Source organism: Cryptomeria japonica, chromosome 11 (genome assembly GCF_030272615.1).
Source record: "Cryptomeria japonica chromosome 11, Sugi_1.0, whole genome shotgun sequence".
In the NCBI taxonomy this organism is placed as follows: Eukaryota; Viridiplantae; Streptophyta; class Pinopsida; order Cupressales; family Cupressaceae; genus Cryptomeria; species Cryptomeria japonica.
In genome coordinates this window covers 377,397,680-377,424,958 of record NC_081415.1, presented here as the reverse complement: position 1 = coordinate 377,424,958, position 27,279 = coordinate 377,397,680, and the positions used below count along the sequence as shown (strand labels likewise).

At 44.0% G+C, this 27,279-nt stretch overlaps 1 protein-coding gene across 6 annotated transcripts in view; it reads right to left on the bottom strand.

The window, feature by feature from the left end:
- Nucleotides 1-27,279, bottom strand: part of LOC131069486 (putative acyl-activating enzyme 19) — a 349,361-nt gene that overhangs the window by 211,666 nt on the left and 110,416 nt on the right. For all 6 annotated transcript variants that reach the window (XR_009112138.2, XM_058004939.2, XM_058004937.2 and 3 more), the window contains 2 exons: nt 1,629-1,704; nt 1,362-1,448 (listed from right to left, as the gene is read on the bottom strand). Coding sequence is in view for 5 of the 6 variants with exons in the window: in XM_058004939.2 (XP_057860922.2) it covers nt 1,362-1,448; nt 1,629-1,704 (163 nt within the window). In the remaining variant the exon portion in view is untranslated. The remainder of the gene's footprint in view (nt 1-1,361; nt 1,449-1,628; nt 1,705-27,279) is intronic.

Sequence of the window (27,279 nt, the reverse complement as noted above, 5' to 3'; positions counted from 1 at the left end):
AAAAAATAGCCTGCAAACTTGTGCCAATAACAAATTCTCTACAAAACCCTAGCTCGTGATTTGAACAGAGAAAACATTCACCAAGAAACCCTTTGGCAAAAAATTCACCAAAAAAAAAAAACTTTTCAAAATTCTAACTAAACAAATTTCAATATGAAAATTTTTTAGAATTACAAATTTTTCAAAAATTTAATCTCTGCTTTGATACTAAAAAGGAGTTTGATGACAAACAAGGCTCTTCCATGGACAATTTTCTATGTAAAGACTTAGCTACATGTAAGTCACAGTTAAGAAATCTGAAAGCAATTTATTGTACATATGTATCCATTAGATGATTCAAAGGCATCCACCATAGCAACAAATCACAAATGTCATTAATGATACAAACAAGTAGTGAGTTAAAAACATCTGATCCTTGGGGACAACTTATAGGCACCACTCAAGCAGTTTATACCTCCACTCTCAGAGATAAAGTTAAGGACGTCTATCACAATGGAGACAACTTACAAAAGTTTACAATGGGATGCAAACAAATCCATTCAACATTTACAGAAGTCAACTGTCACTAATTCAGTAAACATTGCTAAGAAGTCAACTTACACAGGTAAAACTGGACTAGTTCTTTGGTTGTGCAGGACAAATTAGGAGCTTCCATGTGATAATTAACCAACTTATTTTCTTTAGTTCTTTGGTTAGGCCTCTAGCATAGCAGTATATTTTTCCTAGTAAATAAATTAGGTTCCCCAGCAAAGTATAGTTTTGCTAATATCCAAAAGAAATAAAAAATCCTCTAATTTGTAAATATTTTGTCACTGGATGCCTGCTATGAAGTTCTAATATGATGCTTGAACCTCTGAAGAGAAGTTCTACTTATGTTGCTTCAGCCTATAAAGACTAACACTACCCCATGTTTTTGTCTCTTCAGGAACTTCTCATTTAAACATTTTGTATCTGCCTTTGTTTTATAATATATATTGATCTTCATCTTATAGTTAAATTAAATATTAGAAGCATCTGTGTAGACTCGTTTGAAGCTATCAAATCATCATCCATTGTTGTCATTTGATTACATTATTATCACATCATTCCATTATATACTGCTGTCAATCTTTTGTTAGTATACTTCTCTACATAGCTGAACAACATAGACTGAATGTGAAAAAGAATCATTGATCAATCAACATTATAGTCATATTGTTGGATCCAAATTATAAATATACATTTGTCCCTACATACTTTCACAGAGTGCCAGGGTGCATATTTGCATATTCTTTATTGCAAGATAAAACTACATGCTTGTAAAAAAAACCTAATATCAACAAAAATAAATAAAAAAGACGTACAACCACAGGAAAATCTACCTCGCCATCTGTCTGAAAGCTCCAAATGATTTTTCCAGTAAGAAATGCTAGAAAATATATTGCACCATTGTAACACCCAACCACCACCTGTAGTCAATTTTATAAGGATTTATTTGCTGAAAGATGAAAGTATAAAATTGGACTCCAACCTCTGCTGAAAGTCTTATGATATAGGTGCCACTATGAATAATTTATTATGAAACTCATGAAGACATATATAACAGACAACCAGATTGTTCAATTGAAGGCATTTCAGTATTGATGCACCTGAGAAAAATCATCTGTTACAGCAGCAGTACATTCAACTCGGCCTCCTAACTCAGCTTCCCATTGCACTTCGCCACTTTAAAAAATTAACAAAAGCGTCAGAAATTCTATACAAAAAGTTAAAAACTTGGCAGAGAAGTCTTAAGACATCCACAAGCATAAGTTCAAGCTCCATAGAAAATGTCTTTCTGCAATACAAGATTTTAAAAGAAATTACTCTTAGAATTGAGCTCTCTTATCATCATCTGTAATTATTAAGCAATAGGCCTCCCTGCAATGCTCTAACTTTATCCAGCCATACAGTAATTGACTAAGTTTATTCATGCATTCAATTAAGTAGTCAAGTGCTTCTTAACAAGGAAATTATGTTGCAGAATAAAACCTCTAAAACAACTGTAGAATTATTTTTAACATAAAGACATAGCTATAAGCTTACAATTTTGTCATAACCCCTTTTTCAGGACTTAATTGTTTGCCCTCTCAGGTGAATACTTAAAGCATGAAGTACGTAATGCAGAACAATGCCATAGATATTAGACAAGTATCAGATGTGTTATTCCATTCATAATTCGTGTCCTTTACAAGTTACAATGAGGAGTATATAAAGATACCGAGGGGGTGCGAGTGCCAACCATCGCATCGCAACTGCCACCCCTCGGGTGCCAACTAACAAACCCAATTACGACTTAATTAACTATTCATATTCCCGTATACAATAATGCGGCTAACATCATCCCCCCCAAAAAGAAAAGTCGTCTCCAGGCGACTTACAACAAAATGGAGAATACATGGAGCTCGCAAAAATCCAGAAGAAGAAAAAAACTAAGGAAGTGTAGAAGGCGTCCCTGATGAAGAAGGCACCGGTGGTGGTGTAGCAGTGGACGCCAAGCGCCCACGAAGCTCATACACCTGCTCCGTCCTCCTCTTGAGATCCCATTCTGCGACCATCTACCGCTCCATAGCAGTCTTTACCATATAGGCTGCCTCGAGCACCTCCTTATCCTTCTTGTCCACATTTTCCAGGGCACTGACCAACCGAGTCTCCAACAGCTCCCTCGAGGCCCTCTCCTCCTCCAACTGTATCAGCAAGGCAGACTTCTCTGCTACTAAAATGTCCACCGCTGCCTGGTTCTGTGCCATGGTAGCCTCTAGCTCACGAAACCTGGTAGCCAGCTCCTCCCGAGCTGTTACTGCTGCCACCCTCAAAGCCTCAACTGTAGTTGTCGTCTGTTGTGACCTCCAAAGCTCCAGATAACTTTCACGGAAGGCCTGCTCTACCTCTCTCACCAACGACTGCATCTGGGTCTCGCCAACCCCCTCACTGAGGCACCAAGCCTCCAGCATCGCCAGGCTCTCCGTGTCCAGCCACCCGACACACTCAAAAAACCTCTCAAACTCAGCTCGGCATCCCGTGCGGGCAAAGGTCAACAACCCTTCCATCCGCTCAACCATGGTCGCATCGGCCTGGAGCGTGGCAGATGACACAAGCCGCTGTGCTCCCAGAGTCATCTCAGTAATAAACTGCTCCAACTCTCCACCCTGTTGACTTCCCACGGGTACCTCCTCTGCTCTGTACGGACTGGTTACTACCACCGCAGGGGGTGAAGCAACCCTCTAAACTGCCCTGCTGCTCGGGGAACTCCCTTCCTCGAGATCAATGACATCCAAGGAATACGTGGTCCGCCCTGGGGATAGAGTGGCCTCTCCGAGTGCCACGGGTGCCATCCGATAACGGCTCAACCAGCTAGTGAGGTCATCATGAAGAGTGCCTGCTGTCGTCATTGCCTCCTGCATATATTCGGGTAACCCTGGCACATTCTGTCCTGTCACATCCGGCACCTCGTGCACCATGGAAGCCTCTGCACTCGCCAAGGTCTCCACCCGTGGTGGTGTCATGGCTATCGTCGCCTGAGGCTGCCCGAAACTAGGAACTGGTACCGTGGTAACTACACTCACTGTCCCGAAGGACCGCGGCACCGCCAACTGACAAGTCTCTGGTAAGCGGGCTGGTGTAAAGTGGACCTACACCTGTGATGCTACAGTAGACCCTACTGTACCTGCAGACTCCACTACCCCTTCTTCAGGCAACTGGTTGCCCCTTCTCCCTGTCAGTCGGAAACTCCCTCCGCTTACCTGGGAGGTGTCTGCGGATTCCTCCCTGCCACTTTCTGCATCCTCAGCCTCGGACTCTTCCGTGTTGGACTCCGTATCGGACATGGCGGCCTTCTTTCGTTTTGTGCCCAAACGTGCCTCCGTGCCATGTGCCAAGACGTCTAAGTGTGACCAATAGAATATGGGCGGCTGATCTAGTGCAACACGGCCCTGTGGCTCCAATGGCTGTGAGCCCGAGGTGATCTGCGTGCGGACTGCGTCCAAGAATAATCCAATGGCGTGATGCGGCATGTAGAACATCTTGTATTGCAGCATCATGAACTCGTCCATCCTATCCGCCAATAGTGACGCCCAATTGTATACCACTCCATTGTACAGCCCATTCATCAGCACTATCTGTACAATGGCTATGTCCGACGCGCGGGTGGCACCTGTGAGGCGACTCTTTACCACTGACAACAGGCATCGCCATACTCCCTTGGCAAAAAATTGTTTCTTCACTCCCCGACTCTTGCCTGCACTCTTGAGGCTATCTTTCTCGCCTTGGGTAAGGTTATCGTGCAACATCAACTGGAGCAATGTGGCACGATTCTCTGGGGATATTTTCTGTGAAGTGTCTATTTTCTTTCCTTTTATCCCTGATATGCCAAATACCCTAGTGAACTCGCCTGCCGTGAATGACACCGTTATCCTCTAATGTTGATAATCAAATACCGACTGGTGGCGATGTCTGTCATAGCTGCCAATCATGGCACGCAAAACCACCTCAAAGTCCTTTATCGAAAAAACTGGCATCTGGATGGCCCAGTGTACCTGTGCCTGGTGAAGGCTTTTCTTTATTAAATCATCCTGAGGTGTCTTTGCCCACCAGTTCCGACAGTCGATTCCATTCAAACCCTCGAACATAATATTATCTGCCGTTATTTCATCTTTGTCCTTTGTCACCAAGGGTTTGGGACGATGCTTCTTGCTTTTTTGACTGGTGCTCATACCGAGACTACCTGCAATGTGCACCCCAGATGGTAAGATCCATTTGCCTGTGTCTACACTGGTTCCTTTTTGCCCTCCCTGCAACTTGTCTTCTAACGGCTGCAACCATTTCCGCCAATCTACCTTGTTCCTATTTGCGTCCATTAGTACAGATTACTTCTTCAATTCTACTTTTATAACCCTTTTTTTCAAAATGAAAACCGTCTGCCGTAACGGCATAGACTTGTGCGGCTTTGTGCATGCGGGCTTGTGTCGGCTGCGCGTGTGGGGGCTGTGCCGGCTGCGCGTGTGGGGGCTGTCCGGCTGCGCGTGTACGGCTGTGCGGCTTCGCGGCTATGCGGCTTCGCGTTGTGCGGCTGTGCGGCTGCGGGAGTTGCGCGGGCTGCAGGAGTGTGCGGCTGCGGAAGTTGTGCGGGCTATGGGAGTGTGCGGCTCGTGAGTTGTGCGGCTGCAAGAGTATTCGGCGCGTGAGTGTGCGGGCAGGAGTTTTATTTTATTTTATTTTTTTTGTTTGCCATTGCCGCAGTGTTTTATTGTGCAGTTGACGGTTGGCGGTGTGTGGTGACCACCGCACAGTGGCATCCACCGCCGGTGGCCCCACCGCACGGTGGTTCCACCATCGGTGGTCCCACCATACGTCGGTGGTTCCACCGTACGGTGGGCACAATTTTTTTTATTTATTTTTTTTTCTTTCTTTTTTTCAAGTTTTTTAAGCATTCGTCACGGTCTAGGCTCCCTCCGTTCCTGGTAAATTTTTAATTTCGACCCGTTGATGGCATCTGGTATCTCTTCCCCGTCTAGCGTCCACAACTTAATTGCCCCGTTGGTATTGACCTCGCGTACCTTGAATGGTCCTAGCCAACACACTTTGAATTTCCCAGGTTTGATTTCGTTCCTTCCGTTGAATTTCAATACCAACTGCCTAGGAGTAAACTTCATTCGCCGGAGATGCTTGTCATGCCAAACCTTCCGTCTTTGTTCGGCTGTCTCTGTCGCCCATTGAGCCATCATCCTTCGTTCGTCCAATTTGTTCAAAGCGTACAGTCTCTCCCTCAGGCTTTCCATGTCGCCAAGTCGATTATCGATGGCGATCCGGAGACTTGACACCATGAATTCAACTGGCACCACGGCTTCTTGTCCATATATTAGCTGGAAGGGAGTCTGTCCAGTAGTTACCTTGTAAATTGTTCGGTATGCCCAAAGTACTGACGGTAGGCGCTCCTCCCAGTCATCCTTCTCCACTCCTTAAGACTTATATATCACCTACATTATTATTTTATCGATCGCCTCGGCCTGCCTGTTCGCCCATGGATAGTAGGGGCTTGATAAGGAGTGGAAGATTTTAAACTCCGTTGTTAGCAATCGGATTATGTGATTTACAAAATGGCCTCCTCTGTCACTCATCAGTTGGATTGGAATCCCATACCGAGTAATGATGTGTTCATAGATGAATTTTGCTGTATTGACCGCCGAATTGTCGGGTAAGGCCCGTGCCTCCACCCACTTGGTCAAGTATTCTGTTGCCACTACAATGTATCTGCATCGTCGGGCTCTACTTGGTTTTAATGGTCCGACGAAATCCAATCCCCATCTCTCAAACAGTTCCTGGGCATTCGATGGGTTGAGGGGCATAAAATCCCTTTTTAATGGTCGTCCGGCCCGTTCGCATGTATCACAGCTTGTTACCCACTCCCTGGCGTCATTATGTAGTGTCGGCCACCACAGTCCTGCCAACAGAACTTTCCTCGCCGTGGTGTTGGGCCCCATGTGTCCACCTGCAGGCCCTTCATGTGCTTCCCTTAGGACGCCCGGAATTTCCTCTTCTAGGAAACTTCCTCTTCTAGGACGCATCGCCGTAGCATCTGATCGGGCCCCATTTTATACAATAGGCCATTAATGAGTTGGAATGTCATGCTCCTCAGTACCAGTTTCCTTCTTTCTCCTGGTGGCATCTCCCTCGGGAACCGTGATGTCGACAAATATTCCCCCACGCTTACGTACCAGGCGGGGAGAACCGCGATGCAAAATAAGTGAGCGTCTGGAAAATCTTCGTTCACTCCTTCGGCTGGTTCTCCTGACTGGATTCTCGACAGCTGGTCAGCTATCACATGGCTCTTCCCAGGTCTTACTATAATGTTGAATGTAAATTCCTGCAGCAATAGTAGCCATCGACTGATTCGTCCTTGGATAATTGGCTTGTTTACCAGATACATTAAAGCCTGGTGCTCCACATAAAATGTGAACGGGGTGGCGAGCAAGTAATGTCGAAATTTCTGGACGGAGTACACCATCCCGAGGGCTTCCCTTTTTGTGGTGCTATAATTTTTCTCTGCCTTCGACAGGAGTCTGCTTGCAAAGTAGACCGGGTGATCTAACCCGTGGTCGCCAACCTGCGCCAGTGTGGCCCCTATGGCAAAGTTGGATGCGTCAACGTGTACGTGGAACTCTTTGTCCCAGTCAGGATATGTTAGGATTGGCGCACCCACCAACCGTGACTTCAGTTCTTGGAAGGCCTCCTCCTGAGCCGTCCCCCATATATACCGTTCACCTTTCCTTGTCAGCTTGTCCAAAGGGCAGGATACTCGAGCAAAATTTTTGATAAATTGCCTGTAATACCCTATGTGTCCTAGGAAGGATTTGACTCCCGTGACATCTGTGGGTGCCTCCATTTCCACTATCACCCGAATCTTGTCTGGGTCAGTCTTGAGTCCAGCCTTACACACTATGTGTCCTAACAGCTTCCCTTGAGGCACCATGAATCTGCATTTTTTGGGGTTGAGTGCTAGGCAAGCTCGCCTACATCTCTCCATGCATTCGCCAAGTGCGGCCAAATGTGTATCTTGGTTACTGTAGATGGACCAGTCGTCCAGGAACGCCCTGAAGTTCCCTACTGACATCTTTTCAAATATGTGAAGGATTATCCGTTGAAAGGTCGCTGGTGCGTTGCATAATCCGAACGGCATTCGATTATATGCGTACACGCCATCCTCCACTATGAAGGTGGTTTTTAATTTGTCTTCTTCGGCGATGGATATCTGGTTATACCCAGAAAATCCATCCATGAATGAATAAATTTCATGACCGACCACTTCCTCCAAGATGCTATCCGTAAATGGTATTGGAAACGGGTCTTTTATGGTGACCGCGTTAAGGCATCTGAAATCCACGCAGATTCGTATCTGGTTTGCCTCCTTTTTAAGGGATATCATTATGGGCGATACCCACTCGCTGGTCTGCACTTTAAAAATAATCTCGGCTTCGAGCATACGTTCAATTTCATCATTCACTCTTGCCGCATAGTTTTTATTCATTCTGTATGGCCTCTTCTGTATAGGTACGGCCCCTGGTACAAGTGAAATTTGGTGTATGCACAATTCTGGCGGCACCCCTTTGAGGTCCTTATACGTCCAAGCGAATACATCCTTGTATTCCATGAATATTTTAAACGTGGCGGCTTTCAGGGCTGGGTTCCAGTCGCGCCAACCAAGATGTTTCTTGGCTCTGCTTCCGTGCCAAGGTTTGTAGGTTTTACGGACTCTTCGTACCGGATTGGTTTATGTCATGTCAAACCTGTGTGCTGGTACTTAGTTGACCGAGGCATCCCCTTCGGTGTATTCCCCGTACACTGGCGGAAATTCGTTCTCGTCCCGATCCTTGTCAACCTGCAACATGTTACACCCATACAGCAGCTCGTAGTCCTCCATTTGCCAGTGGAAGAGCCCATTAAGGGAATCGGTCTCGTCCTCAGAACATCCTTGGATTCCGAGAATGCCTTCCTCGTTCGGTTCCCTTCCGTACTTTTCTCCGTCAACTCCACCTTCGCCATCTAATTCCGACTCTGACACGAGTTCTTCACTCACAAGTTGTGTTTTCAGGTCGATAATAAATTTTCTCCCGGCTTTCTCCATTGACAATGTGTTACGCTTCTAATTGTGATTCACTCTGGCTGCCACCAACCACCCTCTACCTAGAATGGCATCGTATCCTTTCTTGGCTAGCGGAATCACCACGAAGTTGAGGACAAATGGTTGTGTCCCGATGGTCACTTGTTGCGCCATGAGCGTTCCAAGGGGTTTGATACCATGTTGATCCACTCCCAGTAAGTTGAAGGTTGACGGCCATAGTGTCGGTTTGCCAAGCTGCTTCCAAGTTTCTTCCGGAAGCACATTCACTCCGGACCCGCCGTCGACGATAGTGTCAGTCAGAATGGTGCCCAGTATTCCCATTTCTACCACCGCCGGGTGCCGGCCACTGTATAGTGTCAGGACCAATGGGTCTGTAGGTGTTCTGCCGGAACCATCCGTATTCCGGGTTGCCTGACTGTGCGGGGTTACTTGGACCGTACGTAGGAGTGTCGTACATAATTGCGGCATCGTTTCCAGGGGGTCCCTCATTTTCACCGACACTTCAATATGCAGCATTTGCTTCAAGATATTTTCCTCCGCCTCAGATCGAGAAGTACTTACCGCTTCTTGGGTGCTCCTTTGTGCCAACATTTCCTTTGCCACTTTTGCCTTGGCCTCCAGCGCCCGCTGCTTCTCCGTGCGAGGGTCCGGGTATGTGGCCTTCTTTGCCTGTGACCGTGTGATTGCCAATACCCGTTCCTCCGTCCTGTCGATGTTGAGCAGGTTCACTCCAAACTTTGGGCAAGTTCCATCATCGTGGTCTCCAGGCCCACACCATTTGCATAGTTTTTGTGGAGTTTCTTCTGAGGTGCATTCTCTCGCAAAGTGGCCCCATTGATTGCAGGCTCGGCACTGGATCATTGGCCGTCCCTTTGCATCATATTGGATTCGGCTCCTATTATTATTATTGGTCCTCCCCCCTCGCCGGTTGTTCCAGTATCCGCCAAATGATGCATTATTGTTGGCGGTTTGCGAAGTTCCAACAGCCGGCTGCTCTTGCGTGAAGAGAACTTGTTGGTTCCTAGTTTTCATATTGTAGGGACATTCCTTTGTCAAATGTCCCGCAATCTAACAAATGTCGCAAAAAGCCTTCTTGGGGCAGGACCCCTTGGTGTGTCCGTCACTCCTACAATCGGTACACCATACGCCATTTTCTTCTGTCTTACTTGTACTCCCTTTCATGGCTTTGAATTCTTTCAACATTCATTCCATGTCCTTTTGGAGAGCGTGCACCTTTTTACTCGATTCGCCACCGCTGCTGCTTTCCCTGTCAGAATCTTTATCATCGTCAGATGAATATTTATTACTTTTCTTCTTCCTTGATGTTTTGTATTCGCTCTCTAGGTCCATCGCCCTATTATAGGCGTCGTCATATGACGTCGGGGGTACAATTTTCATTTTTTTCCGTAGGGAGGATTGCAATCCTTCAACGAACCATCGTTTTTTCAAGCCCTCAACCGGTTGGCTTTCCATTTTACCCAACAATTCCTTCAGTCTCTTGCTGTATGCCCATACTGTCTCCTTGGTACCTTGTTTGGTACTGTATATCTCTGTTACAATTTCGTTGTCATCACGAAGCAACCGAAACTCCTCCATGAATTCCTTCTGTAGGTTGGCCCACATGGCCACTTTTTGCTTATCTACATCGGAGTACCAATCTATGGCAACTCCACAAAACGTGGCTGGGAACTGCTGTACCCAGTCATTCTGGTCTGTCACTCTGTTGGCAGACCAAATGGTTTCACATGTACGGCAGTGCCGTAAGGGGTCTTCCTTGCCGTCCCCTGTGAACTTTGGCAATTTTTGTTTACTCGCCATCCCTGGTCGTCTTCCTGGGGGCGGTTGTGTCTGTGTCTGTGGCCCTACGCTGCTTCCTCCGGTGGCGTTGATGGTGTGTCCTGCGTGGACGACTGGAGGTACAGTGTTTTGCCTGTCGTGTGTGGCACCTACACCCGTACGGTTGCCCGCCCCTTCGCTCTCACACGCGCCCACTCCTGCTTCCCGTTGGTGATCTTCACTCCGTGGCGTAAGGGATAAGTTTCTAAACTGATCCCGAGTCTCCTCGACTAGATTTCGCCGTAACCTTGTTTCTTCCAGAAACTCTTCGTGGCTCCGCGTCCTACGATGATCTAGCGACACGTAGAAATTTCCGTCGGCCTCTGCAACCTCCGTGACACCTCCTTCGTTCCCCTCGGGCCCCCCTTCGGCAGGTCGTCCTTCGGCAAGTTGCCTCAGCCTCCGTCTACGTTCTACTTGCTGCTCCAGAATCAAGGCCCTCTGCGCAGCCTCCCACTCGTTTGTTTCTGCTTTTTTATTTCTATCTTTATTCAATAGGTTTGGCATTAATTGTCGCACATTCCCATAACTCACAATACATAAATCAAAACATGTCTTTATTAATTCATTTGCTCAAATACAACTTGTGTCAATGACACTTTTATTTGAAAATAAGAAGTTCAAGGTTCAATTCCCTCCTGGCCTGGCGCCATCTCGTTCCGTTTCCCGTCGGCTATTCTCTTCGTAGTGTTGCAGGATTTGGTGTCGTCGCTCTTCCTGGGCAATCTCCTCCAGGCGAGCCTGTTGTGCCAGCGATGCCTGTGCAAGCAACCGGGGGAGGTGGTTCATCAACCGGTTTATTGTCGGGCTAACCTCCAGCGCTGTCCACACTGCACTTGGTGGGATTTCTGCCTCCGCCGCCTCTCGTCGGACGTAGGTCTAAATGGCTACATGGAGCAAAATTGAAAATTCTCGCATTGCCGTGTCTTCTCCTGTGTAAAGTTCTGTTCGCGCGTCGTCGGCCTCTGGGTTTATTTCACCAACGGGTAGGCCCATTGTGTCTGTGCGCCATCCGTGTCTTCCGTTCCTGAGTACGTCTAGGCAACGGCACCAAATGTTTGCCCTCTCGGGTGAATACTTAAAGCATGAAGTACGTAATGCAGAACAATGCCATAGATATTAGACAAGTATCAGATGTGTTATTCCATTCATAATTCATGTCCTTTACAAGTTACAATGAGGAGTATATAAAGATACCGAGGGGGTGCGAGTGCCAACCGTCGCATCGCAACTGCCACCCCTCGGGTGCCAACTAACAAACCCAATTACGACTTAGTTAACTATTCGTATTCCCGTATACAATAATGCGGCTAACATTAATTATCTGTAATAACATTTCAGTTTGATTTGCAATCTTGTATGTGTTATTAGACTAATCTGATACATTGACCGTTAATTGCAATTGGTTCTTGAGCTAATCAGCTAATATATCTGATCATGATGTTTCGAAATTCATAATAGAAATGTGGTAAGGTATTTTTATTACGTCATAATGAATCTTTGCAGGACTTCTGTAATGTCCCCTAATGTAAATTCTTAGGAATTAGGGACTATCAACTCCCAAATCAATTGCAAGTAACTTCTTTCCAATTACAGACTCTAAAAAGATAACTGATACCACTTAGTATAAAATAATATATAAGGATCTGCTCATAAAAGTTTATCCTCTGCTTATAAATGTTTATCCTTAGGATTTACAATTGAAACCACTTATAATATGATATATTATTTATCACTAGGATAAAGTATCACTGGTATATTGATGAAATTATGTAAGGATAAGCTCTGCTATATATCTGATCTGCACTTCTGCTATAGCAATATGAATTATGCAATCGATGTTGTTGACAGCTGTCTCTGATATGGCACTAAGGAATATGCTAAAATCTGCTACTATCGCTTATAGCAATGATGTATCTTTCTGTTCCTGATCTATCTTTATAAGTATACAAATATATTCAATACCTCTTATAGCAATGTTATTGCTGTTTCTGATCTGTACCTTATATGTATGCAATTGTCTTCTCCCTATCGCTTATAGTGATAATATTGCTGTGTTTGATCTGAACATTAGAAATATGAAAGATGGTGGTGCTTTTCCTGATTACTTTACTTAATTATATGCAACCTAATTTTCCAAAGGCGAGTGCTCACTTGAGCAATCCAATAAAGATGAATATGTAATAAGAAAAAATAGATGATGTCTTTGAGAGTGGAATCGATTCTCATTATATATCTTGCAAAACCAAATAGTTGCATCCTTTGATTTTAAGAGACGTATCTCTTAATCACCTCTCTTCATGATTCATACAAATTGGCTTTATTATTCAAATTTCACCTTTCCATAATTAATTTGTTATTTCATTCAAATCACATATGTATGTTAATGGCTACCTTATGATAATCACTGATTATCATTTGTTTACTTGTTATTTGATTAATTTTGACTTCCCTTGGGTAGAGATAATATGTTTACTTGTGTTTGATGCTATTCTCCTTTGATCAATATGATCATCCTTTGATAATCAATCCTCTTAATCTCTTCTCAAACAATCATAAGCGATGATTATGATGGTCATGCAATATACATCGATATGCTTGCTGACTGTGTACTTCATGGGTAACAGAGCGATTTATTGCAGATCAATTTGCTTATCAAGATGATGCTTGATCATGCTCTTTTTGTTATCTCCTCTTCACAGTGATAATAACTGATGGGTGCTTATGATGTCTTCATTCTCTTCCTTTGTATGATAATGATCTCGATAAGGATTTGTCTTTATATATGATCAATGGATAGATGCTACAATATGTTTCTGTGTAACATCAATATTATGATCTTGATCCTATGATCCACTTACAGTTTTAACAACATAATTTTCTATTGTAATCTGCTACTTAGATGAGGACATCACAACTTCTCCTTTCCTGCACTCACGATGAGTGTTAGGAGCATAGGTTGCAAACTCAGCAAGTCATTAAATATTTGTGAGTTTTTTATGCCCACAAGTAATCGTAGGTTTAACTAGCTGAAATTCAATGCCAAGTTTTTTGATGACTACTTGCCAAAAAAAGTGTGTTTGACAACTTGACTCGCCAGACCAGCAATGTGTCAAAAATGCAAAAAAAGTCATGGGTTAAACACTCCGAAGTATTGTTTTTCTAGCTTTATAAGCATTGCTTTTACCATTTAAGAAACTATGAAAATAATGTGCACCATGAAAGTCTGTTGGTTTTTAAGGTCTTCATTTGGGCTATGTGGCAGAGGTTTTGCCCTCAATCCTGCCCTATATCACAAAAGGGAATGTGTTTTGCCCTGTAGGGTATGTTTCAGAACATCACAGAATGCGAGCAAAACAGAATAGTACACATATGCACGAAATGTAGAGAACTCAAAATTGTATATTCATTAATGCCAACATTACAATGTATCTTCAGAATGACATCAGTATAACATAGCAGCATAATCATATCCCGAGATTGGGGTACACGGATATATATACACGGGGTGTCGACCGGCTTCCTGTGCCAACCGTCTGCAACCGTCGACCAACCACCAACCCCTAATCTCTGATTTTTCTTATGCTACAGCCTATCCAAGGCACTGTCATCTCCCTGTGCACAAACAGAGCAAATGTTGTGAACTGGCCTTTCTTTCACAAAGTTTGTTTTTGGAAGTCGAAGAGGATATTACATGCAAATATGGAATAATTTTCTCGACAACATCATCCCCCCCAAAAAAGAGAGTCGTCTCCGGACGACACACAACAAAATGGGGATACCACCATGACAACAACTACAGAAAAGAAATCAAGGAGCTGGGGGCCGAGAAAGCGTCCCTGAAGAAGAAGGTGCAAGAGGAGGGGTCGATGCAGATGCAGCTAGCTACTCTCTCAACTGGCGAACCTGTTGTGTACTTGTTGTGACCATCTCACACATTGCCCCATCAAAATGGGGACCCCCTCTCTTTTTTGGGTCTTGCTTTTTCTTTGCTTCGCTTTTCTCTGCTTGTTTAGTGTTTTGAGTGAGTTAGTGATGGCCTAGGTTAGGTAAGTTAGGGTTTCCTCCGTAGAGCTTGCCTAGGGTTCCTTTAATGGGGGAGTCTGGCCTAAGAATGGGGGAGTCATTGTTCTATGCCTAGAATCCTGATGTGAATTTTAGCAAGAGCTTGCCTTAGAAAGTTGAAGAATATATATTTTGTAAACGAAGTCTTGAAAGTTTGAGTCCAAATGAGCCAAGGATATGGGTCAAGTTGTAAAGTTGCTAGGCCAGAATTTTGTCACGGGTCTCCTGTGAAGTTTGAGTTGATAAGATGAAGAAAAGATCAAGTGCAATCTTGAAGGAGAGAGTGAAGGGAGTTAAAGCTTTTTCCCTTGGTTTGATGAAGTTCTTTGTTCTTGGCTTCAAATTGACAAAGGATGGACCTATTTATCCTTTGGAGGCACCTGTGGCTAAGCCTAAACTTGAAGGTTTGACGAAACAATGAGGAATTTAAGTGAAAACCTCAAATTCGCTCCTGACCCTTCCAAAGGGACAGGAGCGAATTCTTTAGAATCACCTATTTGCTCCTAGCTTGGATTGAAATCTTTGTTACTATGGGATGATAGAGGGAAGATTAATGTATTGATGCCTTGAAAAGTAAATTGAAAGTGTGTTGAATGCACTTGGATCATGGAAAAGTTTGGAATTTGAGCTTAAAGGAAGAATTTCACTCCTGACCCTTCCAAAGGGTCCAGAGTGAATTTCTCCAAGAACACCTTCTTGCCCCTTATTTGGATCAAATTCATGATTCTATGGCTTGAGTGAAGGGGAGTTGATTCATATATGCCCTTGAAGTGAATTCAAACAAAGTGAAGTGATGAAATATGGAGAATTTGTGCAAACTTGACAAATTTGCTCCTAAGCCTTCCAAAGGGTCCAGAGCGAATTTCATTAGAATGCCATGTACCTCTCTAAGGGACACAAGCGAATTTGTAAAACTTGATGTTTGACCTTAAGCATTTGAGCAAGAAACCCCTTAGAGTGATTTCCTAGCATGAGCTAAAGCCAGGGCAATGTAGATAGAGGTGAAAGAATGAGTATTTGAGTGATATCCAAGCCTAATGCCTCAATTTCGCTCCTGACCCTCCCAAAGGGTCCAAAGCGAATTTCTTCAAGAAGCCTTGTACCTTGCTCAAACCTCTGAACTAATCCATTCCTAAGCATTTTTTAAGGCAAATGACTTGATCTTGATAAGGTAAGGATGAGAAATGAAGTTCTATGAAGGAAGAATTGAGCAAAATATCTATTTCGCTCCTGACCCCTTTCAAAGGGTCCAGAGCGAATTTCATCCAAGCTCCTGACCCTTCCAAAGGGTCCAGAGCAAAATCCTTAGAAGAACTCCCTATTTCACCTTGTTTCAACCTAGGATGAAGGCTAGTTGCATAATCATGATAAGAGGAGGATTAAAAAAGTTAAGTTCCAGGCAAATTAATGACGAATTGAAGATGAATGGCATCAAAGGAAGAATTTTGCTCCTAACCCTTCCAAAGCGTCTAGAGCGAATTCTCCTAAAGCACATATTTGCTCCTTGTTCGGGGTCGAAATCTTGGTTCCTAAGGCATGGTTGAGAGAAGATTGATGTATACTTGCCTTGAGAAGTGAATTAAAGTGAAGGAAATGATGAATTTGAGACTAAATGATAAAACTCGCTCCTGACCCTCTCAAAGGGTGGTCCAAAGCGAATTTTCCTAAGACCCTCCCTTTTGCTTCAAAAATGGATTAATTTCCTACCTTGGAGGCAATTGAAGTAAAGAAAAAGATGAGAAAATGAAAGATTTGAGTCTAAAGGAGCAAATTTCGCTCCCGACCCTCTCAAAAGGTCCAAAGCAAATTTCACCTAAGCTCCTGACCCTTCCAAAGAGCCCAGAGCGAAATCCTTAAAATGGCCTAATTTCTCACCAAAAGCATTGAGTGGACATCGCTTTGAGGGCAAATGGACTTGATTGAGATGGAGCGAGGACCCAAAAGCCAAGCCTAAGAGAAAAGTTTAAGGAAATGATGAGAGTTTGAGTGCAAATAGTTATGCGATCCTGACCCTTCCAAAGGGTCCAGAGCGAAATTTTCTCAATAGGTCTTGTCCTTCCAAGGGTACCAAAGCGAACTCCTCTGAGAAACTTCATACTTCGCCTAAAGCATTGAAAGAATATCATTTTGAACAAAATTAAGGACAAGTTAACATGAGCATGATGAGAGAAGGATTGGAAAGACAAATCTAAGGCTAAATGAAGGAAATGGAAAATGAATTGAGCCTAGGAAAAGTTCACTCATGTACCTCTTAAGGGTACAGGAGCAAATTGCATTGGAGGCATGTACCTTCCAAGAATACACAAGCAAATTTGCTTGTAGTTGCTTTTGAACACCAAAATTTGCGCAAGGAGACCTTCAAGACGCCTTCCTAGCAAGTCTCAAGGATAGAACATGGATGAAGGTGATGTTAAAGTGTTTGATGCTTGTCCAAGCCTCATACCCCTAGTTCACTCTTGTCCCTTTCAAAGGTACAAGAGCGAATTTCCTCAAAGCACTTCATTCCTCACTCAAATCACTAATCAAACCTTAATTTGAGCAATTGAGGAAGCAAATTCGCCTAAGTCAAACACTTGCTAGGTTCGAAATTTCAAATATCTTTGGCGCCAAAATCATTTTCAAATTTTAATGAAAAGTCGGCCAGCTTGGAGAAGGTATAATAAAAAAAAAAATTATGTATAACAAAGTCGGCTTTTCAAGGGAGAGGTGAAGGCGCCTATAAAGGAGAGTTGATCCTTGATCACTCATCATTCATTCAAACAAATTCTTCCTTAGAGCGAATTTAAAGAGCAGACTTAGGAAGCGAAACTTCATCAGCAGATTTCATTGCAGATCCTAAGAAGGAAGCTTAATAATCTTCATGAGCCGAGTTTTACAGAAAGAAAACTGCAGCAGCTGATTTGTAGGCGAATTTCAGAGCTTCACAAGGCAGGTCAAGGCAAATTTAATAATCATCCAACCTAGATCTAATTCTCCAAAGTGCGAATTCAAGAAGTGATGAATAAAATTCAAATTTAAGAAGGTGAATTTAGAGAATACCGATCCTTCTAAGAAGGCTCTAACATGTTCGAGATGCAGGTCTGAGACAGCTATCTTGTGAAAGCATTGCTGGGAAGGGACGTGAATTCAGCAGCAACTCACTATTTATCCATCTTTTCAGGCTGCTATCTTTAAAATCAAGGTTAAGGTATGTGCAATCTGATTTATTTGAAGGAGTTTTAATGAAGATCTGATTTAGTTTAATATCAATTATTGTTGTGAAGTTAGCTCTTCATGATTTAGCTAGATTCATGTGTAAAGTCAATTTGAAAATTTATAACTTTAAAGTTTATTCTTTTGATTTTCAAATTGAAGTTCATAATATAGGCATAGCTGCTATTTTCAAGCCTTGAATCAATCATCTTTGTGATCTATCCCTTTAAAACCCTAACTCAAGGTATCTATATAGGCTAAGTTACCGGTTCGGGTTTGGATTCGGGTTCGAATTCGGGTATGGATTCGCAGATTCGGCAAAAAAATAAAATTCTTGGGTACAGGTTCGTCCGTACATATATATATATTTTAATTATATATATATGTTCAATATATACAATCCATACAAAAATAAAATATACAATGTGACTTTCCATACATAAATGATAAATGATAAATCCATAATTGCCAATGCCAATAAATATTCATATATCGCAAATGTAATCAGTAAACTAATAACTAAAGTCTAATATCATATTCATAATTTGCAAAAAAGATAATATTCAAGTTTCAAGTCTTTTTTAAAAAGTCATAAAGGGGCAAATTAGAGTTTTATTATTGAAAAACTATTTTAAAAAGCCTTTTTTTATTGTTTTTTTTACCCGTGGGCCCCGTTTTTGTGAACCCATGGGCCTGGGTTCACGCGGGTCCTCTTGGGTTCACCCGGGTCCTCTTGGGTTTGACCTGGGTTCCACCCGAGTCCCTCCCAGGTGGCCGGGTTCCCTGTGGGTCCTGCGACGCAAGACCCACAGGGAACGCGGCGTCGCAGAACCCACAAGGAACCTGGCCACTTGGGAGGGACCCGGGAGGAACCCAAGGAGAACCCGGGGAGAACCAGGACCGGGCAAGAACCAGGACCCAGACCCAGGCCAAAAGGGGAAGAACCAGTATCTTAGTATATAGGTGATAAATGGCAAACCCCAAAGCAAGCGGATCCTCTACCTGGCAAGCCCTCATTAAGGAAGATCAAAGGAGTGACGACTTGGAGACGAGGATCACGTCCAAGTGGAGCAATATTGGAGACACCAACTTAGGAAACTTCAATATGAAGAAGTTTCGAGAAGCACCCTACATCGGCAAGCCATCACCCATAGCCAAGAAGATAATTGAGAGTGGAATCATCAAGGCAGCAGGTTTCCCTCCCGCAGTCAGGTGTCATGAGCTAATTATCGAATGTGCCAGGCATTATGATTCGCATTCAAGGACAATTGTAGCCAAGGATCAGACTGTCATCGCCTATCTCTCAGAGGGAGCTATAAGTGAATCTTTTCATCTTCCAAAGCAGAGGGATATGATCTACAAGAGCCTAGAAGGAGCCAAGTCTATCTATGAAGATGATCTTGATACTTGTCTAAATTTCGTCAATAAGAATTGGTTGCTCAAGAGTAGGCCTCACCTAAATAAAATGCCTAATACCCCTCACAGAATTGATTTCCAAGAAGAATTCAGAAACTTAATAATCATGCTTAATCGAGTTGTAGGTGCCTCTCAAGCCTTCTTTTTCAACAAGTGGATGTTCTTCTTTATACAAGTGATCGTTCAAGGGAAAGGGATGTTCAATTGGGCCAGGATTATCAGTAACAACTAGATGTGCAGTTGAGGAGGTTAGTCCCAACTAAGTCCTTCCACATGAGCTCATAGATTATATATTCTCTAACCAGATGTTATGAGTATGCGGGACTACCACACAGAGGAGTTGTTGGAAGAGGGCCCGGAGAGATAAGAGTATGTGATTCTTATGCCCAATTGCATCATCCACCTAAGAATTACTACAAGCTAGTCAACGATACTTTCACAATGCATATCACCAGGACACTACAAGGAGGAATCCACCAACGACTGTCTCCAGAAGCACAAGAGCTCGTGAAGAAACATGGTGCGTGGTTCATTCAATTTCCTAAATTCACCTACATCAGAATTCATGGATGTCCCTCACCTCCTTATATGTTGCCAAGGTATCCTACGGATAGAGTAGTACTACTTGAAGTGACTAGACAGTTGGCAGCTTGTGCTAAGACATCAAGACAAGTTTTAGCACAAGAAAGGATAATTGATGGTGGAACCCATAATCTCCTACAATGGTCAACTTTTCTCCAAATGAAGGAGGTTCTATTCAAGGACATCAATAGTAGGTGTAGCCAAGTTGAGGATACTATCCATGCTATTCAGGATAAGGTGTTTGATGTACTATGTGCAATCCTTCATAGAAGGATAGAGATTGAAACAGATGTGGATATCCAAGAGTTGGAGAACAAGATCAAGGTCATCTTTTGTAGAGAAGACAACATGATCACAGAAGAGCAGCAAGATCAGATGTATACTACTATGTTCCTGATTGAGAGAACAAAAGAGCTGGAGCACGGATGGGAGATGACTCTTCTTGCGGCCTTTGATGAGGTTCTTCACTTGGAAGAACGAATGAAGAACCTGCCTAAGATTCCCATTGCAGAGATTGAAGGGATTACGTCCAGATTCATTGAATATGCCAGAAAGGAACAAGGAAAAGGGAACAAAATTCTAGATGAAAAATTGTTATGAAATGATGTGGCGATTCAATCCCTATTGGAGGATGCTTCCTCATTATTCGTGCCAATTTCTATTGTCTATGTTATGGTAATGCTTATCTAAATAGGGTTATTTTTGTAGCAAACACTAATTAGGGTTTACGTGTCAAAATCTCAGCCCTTGATCTTCTTTAAATCTGGGCCATTCATTGTATTTGAGGATGCTATATAAGCTCTCACTCATTTCATTTGTAGGGTTAAGAATGCTATTAGCAGAAGAAAAGTAGTAGTTATTCATAGAGAATACAAATTTGGTGAAGAGAGAAAGTTGAGCAATTGTTGTTATATTTTGCTATGAGATTAATGAAACATTGAAGTTATGGTGTTTTATTGCAATCTTCGTGGCTTCTTACATGGTCGTTTATCTTCTTGAATCACTTTATTGAAGATACTATTTAGATGTTAAAGCTAGATTGAATGATGAGATGTTGTGTATGAACTATTGTGAAGCTCATAGTCCAAACCACTAGCCTCTTACTGATTGTAAGTGTGCCATGTGTGGTCAACTGGAGATATTGAAATTGTTTAGGGTTCAATCATTACTTGAGTATTGATATGTATCCCATTGATAGTATCTATGTTCATGAATGATTTGAAAATCTTTGAATTCCCTTAGAAGATTACACCGATTCCAATAGAGTTGTTGTTCTATGGCAATACTGAGATTGGTAGAGTTTCACTAAGATTGCCCTCCATTTAGTCATTCATAGGCTTAGTTTAGCATAGCCCTCTCTAATCCCTTATCTTTTGTCCTTTTTTGAAACATCGGTTAGTATTAGGAAAATCCAGTTCCTCATTGGTTAAGTAGCTTGCAAGAACCAGCAAACACAACGAACACTGGTGCTTATCCATGCGTAGAGAACCTACATACCAGAACCTTGGAGTTACCTCAATTGATCCTTAGGCGAAATCTTCAACATTCAGGGAAACTTTGTTCAAGAGAGGATAAGGTACCTTTGGGTATTTTATTATGTGTTTGGTCGTGTATAAAAGACACATCAACAATCCTATATTGGAGGTTTTGCTCGAGTAACAGGTGTCGCTCCCGCGAAGTCTTCACTGTGAACACTGCCTCCATGACTTCCTTATGTTTCTTGTCCAACTCCTCCAAAACTGAAGTGGCAAGTCTCTACGGCCGCCCACGTAGCTGCCTCCTATGCCAATTCCGCCTTTGCCTGGACCAACTCTTCCTCCAATGCCGTCACCCGAGCCCTCTGCTGTAGGAGCTCCTCCTCAATGGTCTGCAGCGGAGTGGCTAGCTCCTCCCGAGTTGTAATGGCTGCCACCCACTCTGCCTCCTCCCTAGATGCCAAATGTTGTGCACGTCGAAGCTCATAGTAGCCGTCTCGAAATGCCTGCTCCACCTGCCGTAACAAGTATGTCCCACTCTCACCAGCCGGCGCCTTGCACCTCCATTCTTCCATCATGGCAAGCGTCTCTGCTGCAAGCCATCCCCTCGAATCGAAACACTTGCCAAACTCCTCTACACATCCCCTTGTGGCAAATGCAAGCAGATCGTCCACTGCAGTCTGTCCAAGAGCCAGTTCTTGAATTGAAGAGGCCATCCGTCGTGCACTTGCCTCCACATCTGCCAAGGCAACCATCTTCTGTGCACTGGCCTCCATCTCTACAAAAACTGCTCCACCGCACGTGACTCACCCTGCATAGTGGATGCTACCTGCTGGTTGGGCTCAACAACCCTATATCCTCTCCAAGCACCCTATCCTAGAAGACATCCATAGCTGACTCTTGTTGCTGGTGAGAACTCCCCTCCTCTAAATCAACAATCTCTGGCGACACCAGTGGCTATGGTGAAGGAGGTGGAGATCTAATCAGTGCCATGGGGTTGCCTGGTAGCGGTCCAACCATGCATCCCATGCGTGGACCGTACTCTCCAACTCAACCCCTTTCTCTATAGCGGGCTCCTGACTCACAGGCACACTCTCCAACTTGGCCCCTTTCTCTGTAGTGGGCTCCTAGCTCGCAGGCACTTCGTGTGTGCTAGTGGGGCAACACTAAAGGGTGTCTGCGTGGGTGGAGGTCGCAATTGCCCGAATCGTGGAACTGGTACAGCTTCAATGGTCATCCCCGAAGTAGGGAGTGGAGTCATTTCACCATCCACCTATAGCAAGGCTAGAGTGAAAATAAGTCGTCCAGTCTTCACCTCTCTCGAAGGTCTGACCCCCTCGATGGTGCTACTCCAACCGTACTCGTACCACTCAAGGGTGTACCCATGACACCTTCCACGAGTGTATCGCCACTAGCACTATCCAATGTCTCCTCTCTAGGAATCCTTCCCACTTCTCCTCGACTAGCCAAACAGAAGGCATCATTGCCTCCACTGCTGCTGGAAGAGGTATCTGTCGACTCTTCCCCTACACTGCTCTCCTCCTCTTCTGCCGACTCTGGCTCACTCTCCGAAGCCACCACCTGTTGCCGCCTTCGCTTCCTGCTCGGTTGGACATCCCCGTTGCCTGTGAAGGTATCTAGGTGAGTCCAATAAAAGATAGGTGGCCCTATAGGGTTCACCCGGTTCTACGACTTCCACACATGTCATTTTGAGGGTACCTAAGTTTAGACAGCCTCCAGGAAAAGTCCAATGGCATGAAAGGGCATATAGAAGGCTTTATGTTTCAGCGTGAGGAAGTCATGAATCCTATCCGACAGTACAAACGCCCAATCATACACTGTACCATTCCTTAACCCGTTCATCAAAGCTATCATGGGTACAGTTGTGTCGGAGGCTCGGCTAGCCCCTGTGAGTCTACTCTTCATCACATCGAGCAGACATTGCCATTTGCCTGGCACAATGTATGACTTTTTTAACCCTTGTCCCTTCGGTGCATTCACTCTTTCCCATTCCTCTATTGTCGAATCATCACGACACACTAGCTGTAGAAGTTTCTGCCTTCGTTCCGTGGACATCTTCATGGCATTTTTGTCAAATTTTTTGCCTTCGCCAGGAATGTCGAACACTCTGGTAAATGCTTCCACTATAAATGACACCGTTACTTACTTTGCTGGTAGGTAAATACAAATTCCCTAGCGTTTCTATCATACACAGTAATCATCATCCTAAGACATGGCTCAAAATCCCAAATGGCAAACACAAGCATTTGGATTGCCCAATGCACCCGTGCATGCCGAAGGGAATCCTTGATGGGGTGATTGTCTGGAGTCTCCAGCCACCATGTTCTACACACAATGTCACTTAACCCTTCGAAGGTGATGGTGTCTGTTGTAACCTTAGTCGGCATTGTCTTCCCGTTCCCTGTATTCGTCTTTCCTGTAACCCTTACTCCTGACAGCAACGTTCTTTTTCCTTTGTCCATGGCTGCACTACTAGATTCTGCCATTTTTACTTTCTTGGGCGGTTGTTTTTCCAGAGGCTCTAACTACTGCAACCGTTTTCTCCAGTCTAGCTTCCCTTTCCCAGACTCCATAAATTAATTTTTTAATTGTCAGGACAACACAATATTTTTCAAATTCCATTACTTTCCTGGGCCCTTGTACGGTCTATGCAATTTGGCTCTTCACACGTCACCTTGTACGAAGGACATTTTTGGCAATTTTAATCTCTTTTAATGTTTCAGATCTCCCCCATACACTCATGTACGGATCCCTTTGGTGACGATATGTTGGATGATAGTACAACTGCTTCATTTGGCCGCAGGGATGTATGGATTGTATTTCCTCCACTATTGTCTGGACATGTACGGATTGCACGGAACCCTCTCCCTCTTGTGCGATTTTCTTCATTGTCTACTTATGGAAAAATTAATTGCTCCATCGTACGAATTGGAAATCACCTGTCACCCAACTATAGGAACCACGTGTACAGATTCCAATTATGCGCTCCTTGGTTTGTACGAACAAATGGGTGTACGGACTCTGTGATTTCAGAGTGCTGCCACAATCACGATCATACGAATTCTGAATTGGCCCCCACGATTTCCTGTCTCAGGTTGTTGGTCGTAGCCGTAGGGATTCTTCTTATCGCGCTTGTCACCACTTCCTTCTTTTGATGTACCGAAACACTCATCCATGCATGTACCAACTCACCCTATGCCTTCACATATACAATTGCTTATATTCCCTTCTTCACATTTTCAAGTTGGCATCTCCCTGTACGAATTCGCCACCTAGCCGTAGGGATTTTTTGTTTTTGGTTTCTTTCCTTCAATGCTTCCCCTATGTCCGTGCATCAGTGGCTGTAGGAATTATCTGCATCATAGGCACCGTAGAGATTCCACCCTCTTCCGTGTGTAGACTTGCTCCTCCACCATACGGAATTCTGCTTTAATTGAGTGTCCTCCCTTTTCGTACGACTTTGTATGGGAATTTATGAGCGTAGGGGTGGACTTTATAAAGTCGTACAATTTTCTAATACAAGTTCTCTTTTTAACCTATTTTATTTTATTTTCTTTTTTTTTTAACAAAAATAAAATAATTACCTTTTCAAATTGTCTGGCTAGGCCCCGCCTCTGGACGAACTAGGTCATTCCGCTGCTGCCTGCGGTAATACATCTTTAATTTCGACCCGTTCACTATCTCCTTGATTGGCTAGTCGTCCAACGTCGACAACTTGATTGCTCCATTCCCTGCTACTTCTCGAACTTTGCAGGGACCCAGTCATCTCACTTTAAATTTCCTAGGTTTTATCTCATTTCAACTGTTATACTTCAGCACCCACTGGCCTGGATGGAATTCCATATGTCTAAGATGCTTATCATGCCAAAACTTCTGACGTTGCTGGGCTGCTTCAGTGGCCCATTTAGCCATCATTCTCCATTCGTCCAGCTTACCCAGCGCGTATAGTCGTTCCCGTAGACTCTCCATGTCTCCTAATCAGTTCCCAACTACTATCCACAGGCTAGGTACCATGAATTCCGCCAGTACAATGGCCTCCTGACCGTATATCAACTGAAAGGGTGTCTGGCCTGTTGTCACTTTGTACGTGGTCCTGTACACCCACAGTACAGATGGTAACTTCTCTTCCCAGTCTTCTTGTTCGATCCCGCATCATTTATAGATTACCGACACCAATATTTTGTTAGTGGCCTTTGCATGGCCGTTGGCCTTGGGATGATACAGGCTCGACAAGGAATGAAATATCTTGAACTTCGTCGTGAGCAATTTAACTACGTGGTTTACAAAGTGCCCACCTCTATCACTTGTCAATTGAATAGGAATGCCATACCTCGTAATGATTTGTTCATAAATGAACCTTGCAATACTCAAAGCGGAGTTATCTGGCAGTGCCTGTGCCCCTTCCCACTTTGTTAAATATTCAGTGGCCACCACAATGTACCGATACCTTCGTGCACAACTGGCCTTCAATGGTTCGATGAAATCTAAACCCCATCGCTCGAACAGTTCTTGGGCATGGGGAGGATTTAGGGGCATAAAGTCCCTCTTCAATGGTTTTCTTGCCCTCTGGCAAGTATCACAGCCCACCACCCATTCACGCACATCATTATACAGGGTAGGCCACCATAGTCCTGCAAGCAACACTTTCCGCGCCATGGTGTCTCGTCCCATGTGACCACCTACGGGTCCTACATGTGCTTCCCTTAGCACTCCTGGGATCTCCTCTTCCATTACATACCTTCTCAGCACCTGATCAAGGCCCATTTTGTAAAGTAACCCATTAATCAATTGAAATGTCTTGCTTCTCAGAACCAACTTCCTTCTTTCTCCTAGTAGAATGTCTGCTGGAAACCGAGAGGTTGACAAGTACTCCGCGATGCTTCTATACCATGATGGTAATGCAGCTATTTGAAATAAATGGGCATCGGGAAAATCGTCAATGAATCCATCGGGTGGCTCTCCGGATTTAATCCGTGACAGTTGATTGGCAATGACATGGCTCTTGTCAGGACATACAATAATTGTGAACGTGAACTCCTGAAGTAGGAGAAACCACCGACTAATCCTCCCCTGAATAATAGGTTTGTTCACCAGGTACATCAATGCCTGGTGATCAACATAAAATGTAAACGGGGTCGCCAACAGATAATGGCAAAATTTCTGCACAGCATAAACCATCCCGAGGGCTTCCCTCTCGGTAGTACTGTAATTCTTCTCTGCCTTCGACAGTAACCGGCTGGCAAAATAAATGGGGTGATCGAACCCATGTCCTCCCTCCTGTGCTAATGTGGCACCAATGGCATAGTTTGAGGCATCCACATGGACGTCGAATTCTCTATCCTAATTCGAGTAGGCAAGAATAGGTGCAGCCACCAACCTCGTCTTTAGTTCCTCGAACGCTTCTCCCTATGTCGTCTCCCACACATACGGCTCTCCCTTCCAAGTGAATTTGTCAAGGGAGTACGAAATCTGCACGAAGTTTTTAATAAACTTCTGGTAGTACCCTATGTGGCCGAGAAAGGACTTGATTCCTGACACATCTGTTGGAGACTCCATCTCCACTATTACCCTTACCTTATCCGGGTCTGTCTTCAAACTGGCCTTACAAACAATGTGGCCGAGCAATTTTCCCTAAGGCACCATAAACCTACATTTCTTAGGGTTCAAGGCTAGTCGAGCCCTCTGACATCGTTCCATACATTCCCTTAATGCCACCAAGTGAGTGTCTTGTCCACTTTAAATGGGCCAATCATCCAAGAAGGCCTTGAAATTCTCTACAGACATTTTGTCGAAAATATGAAGAACTATTCTCTAGAATGTAGCAGGAGCATTGCACAATCCGAACGGCATTCGGTTGTACGCATATACACCATCTTCTACCACGAATGTGGTCTTCAGTTTGTCCTCCTTATCTATAGAGATCTGGTTGTATCTTGAAAAGCCGTCGAGGAATGAGTACATCTCATGTCTGGTTACCTCCTCGAGGATACTGTCTGTAAAGGGTATTGGGAACGGGTCCTTGATGGTGACTACATTGAGACACCTAAAATCCACACA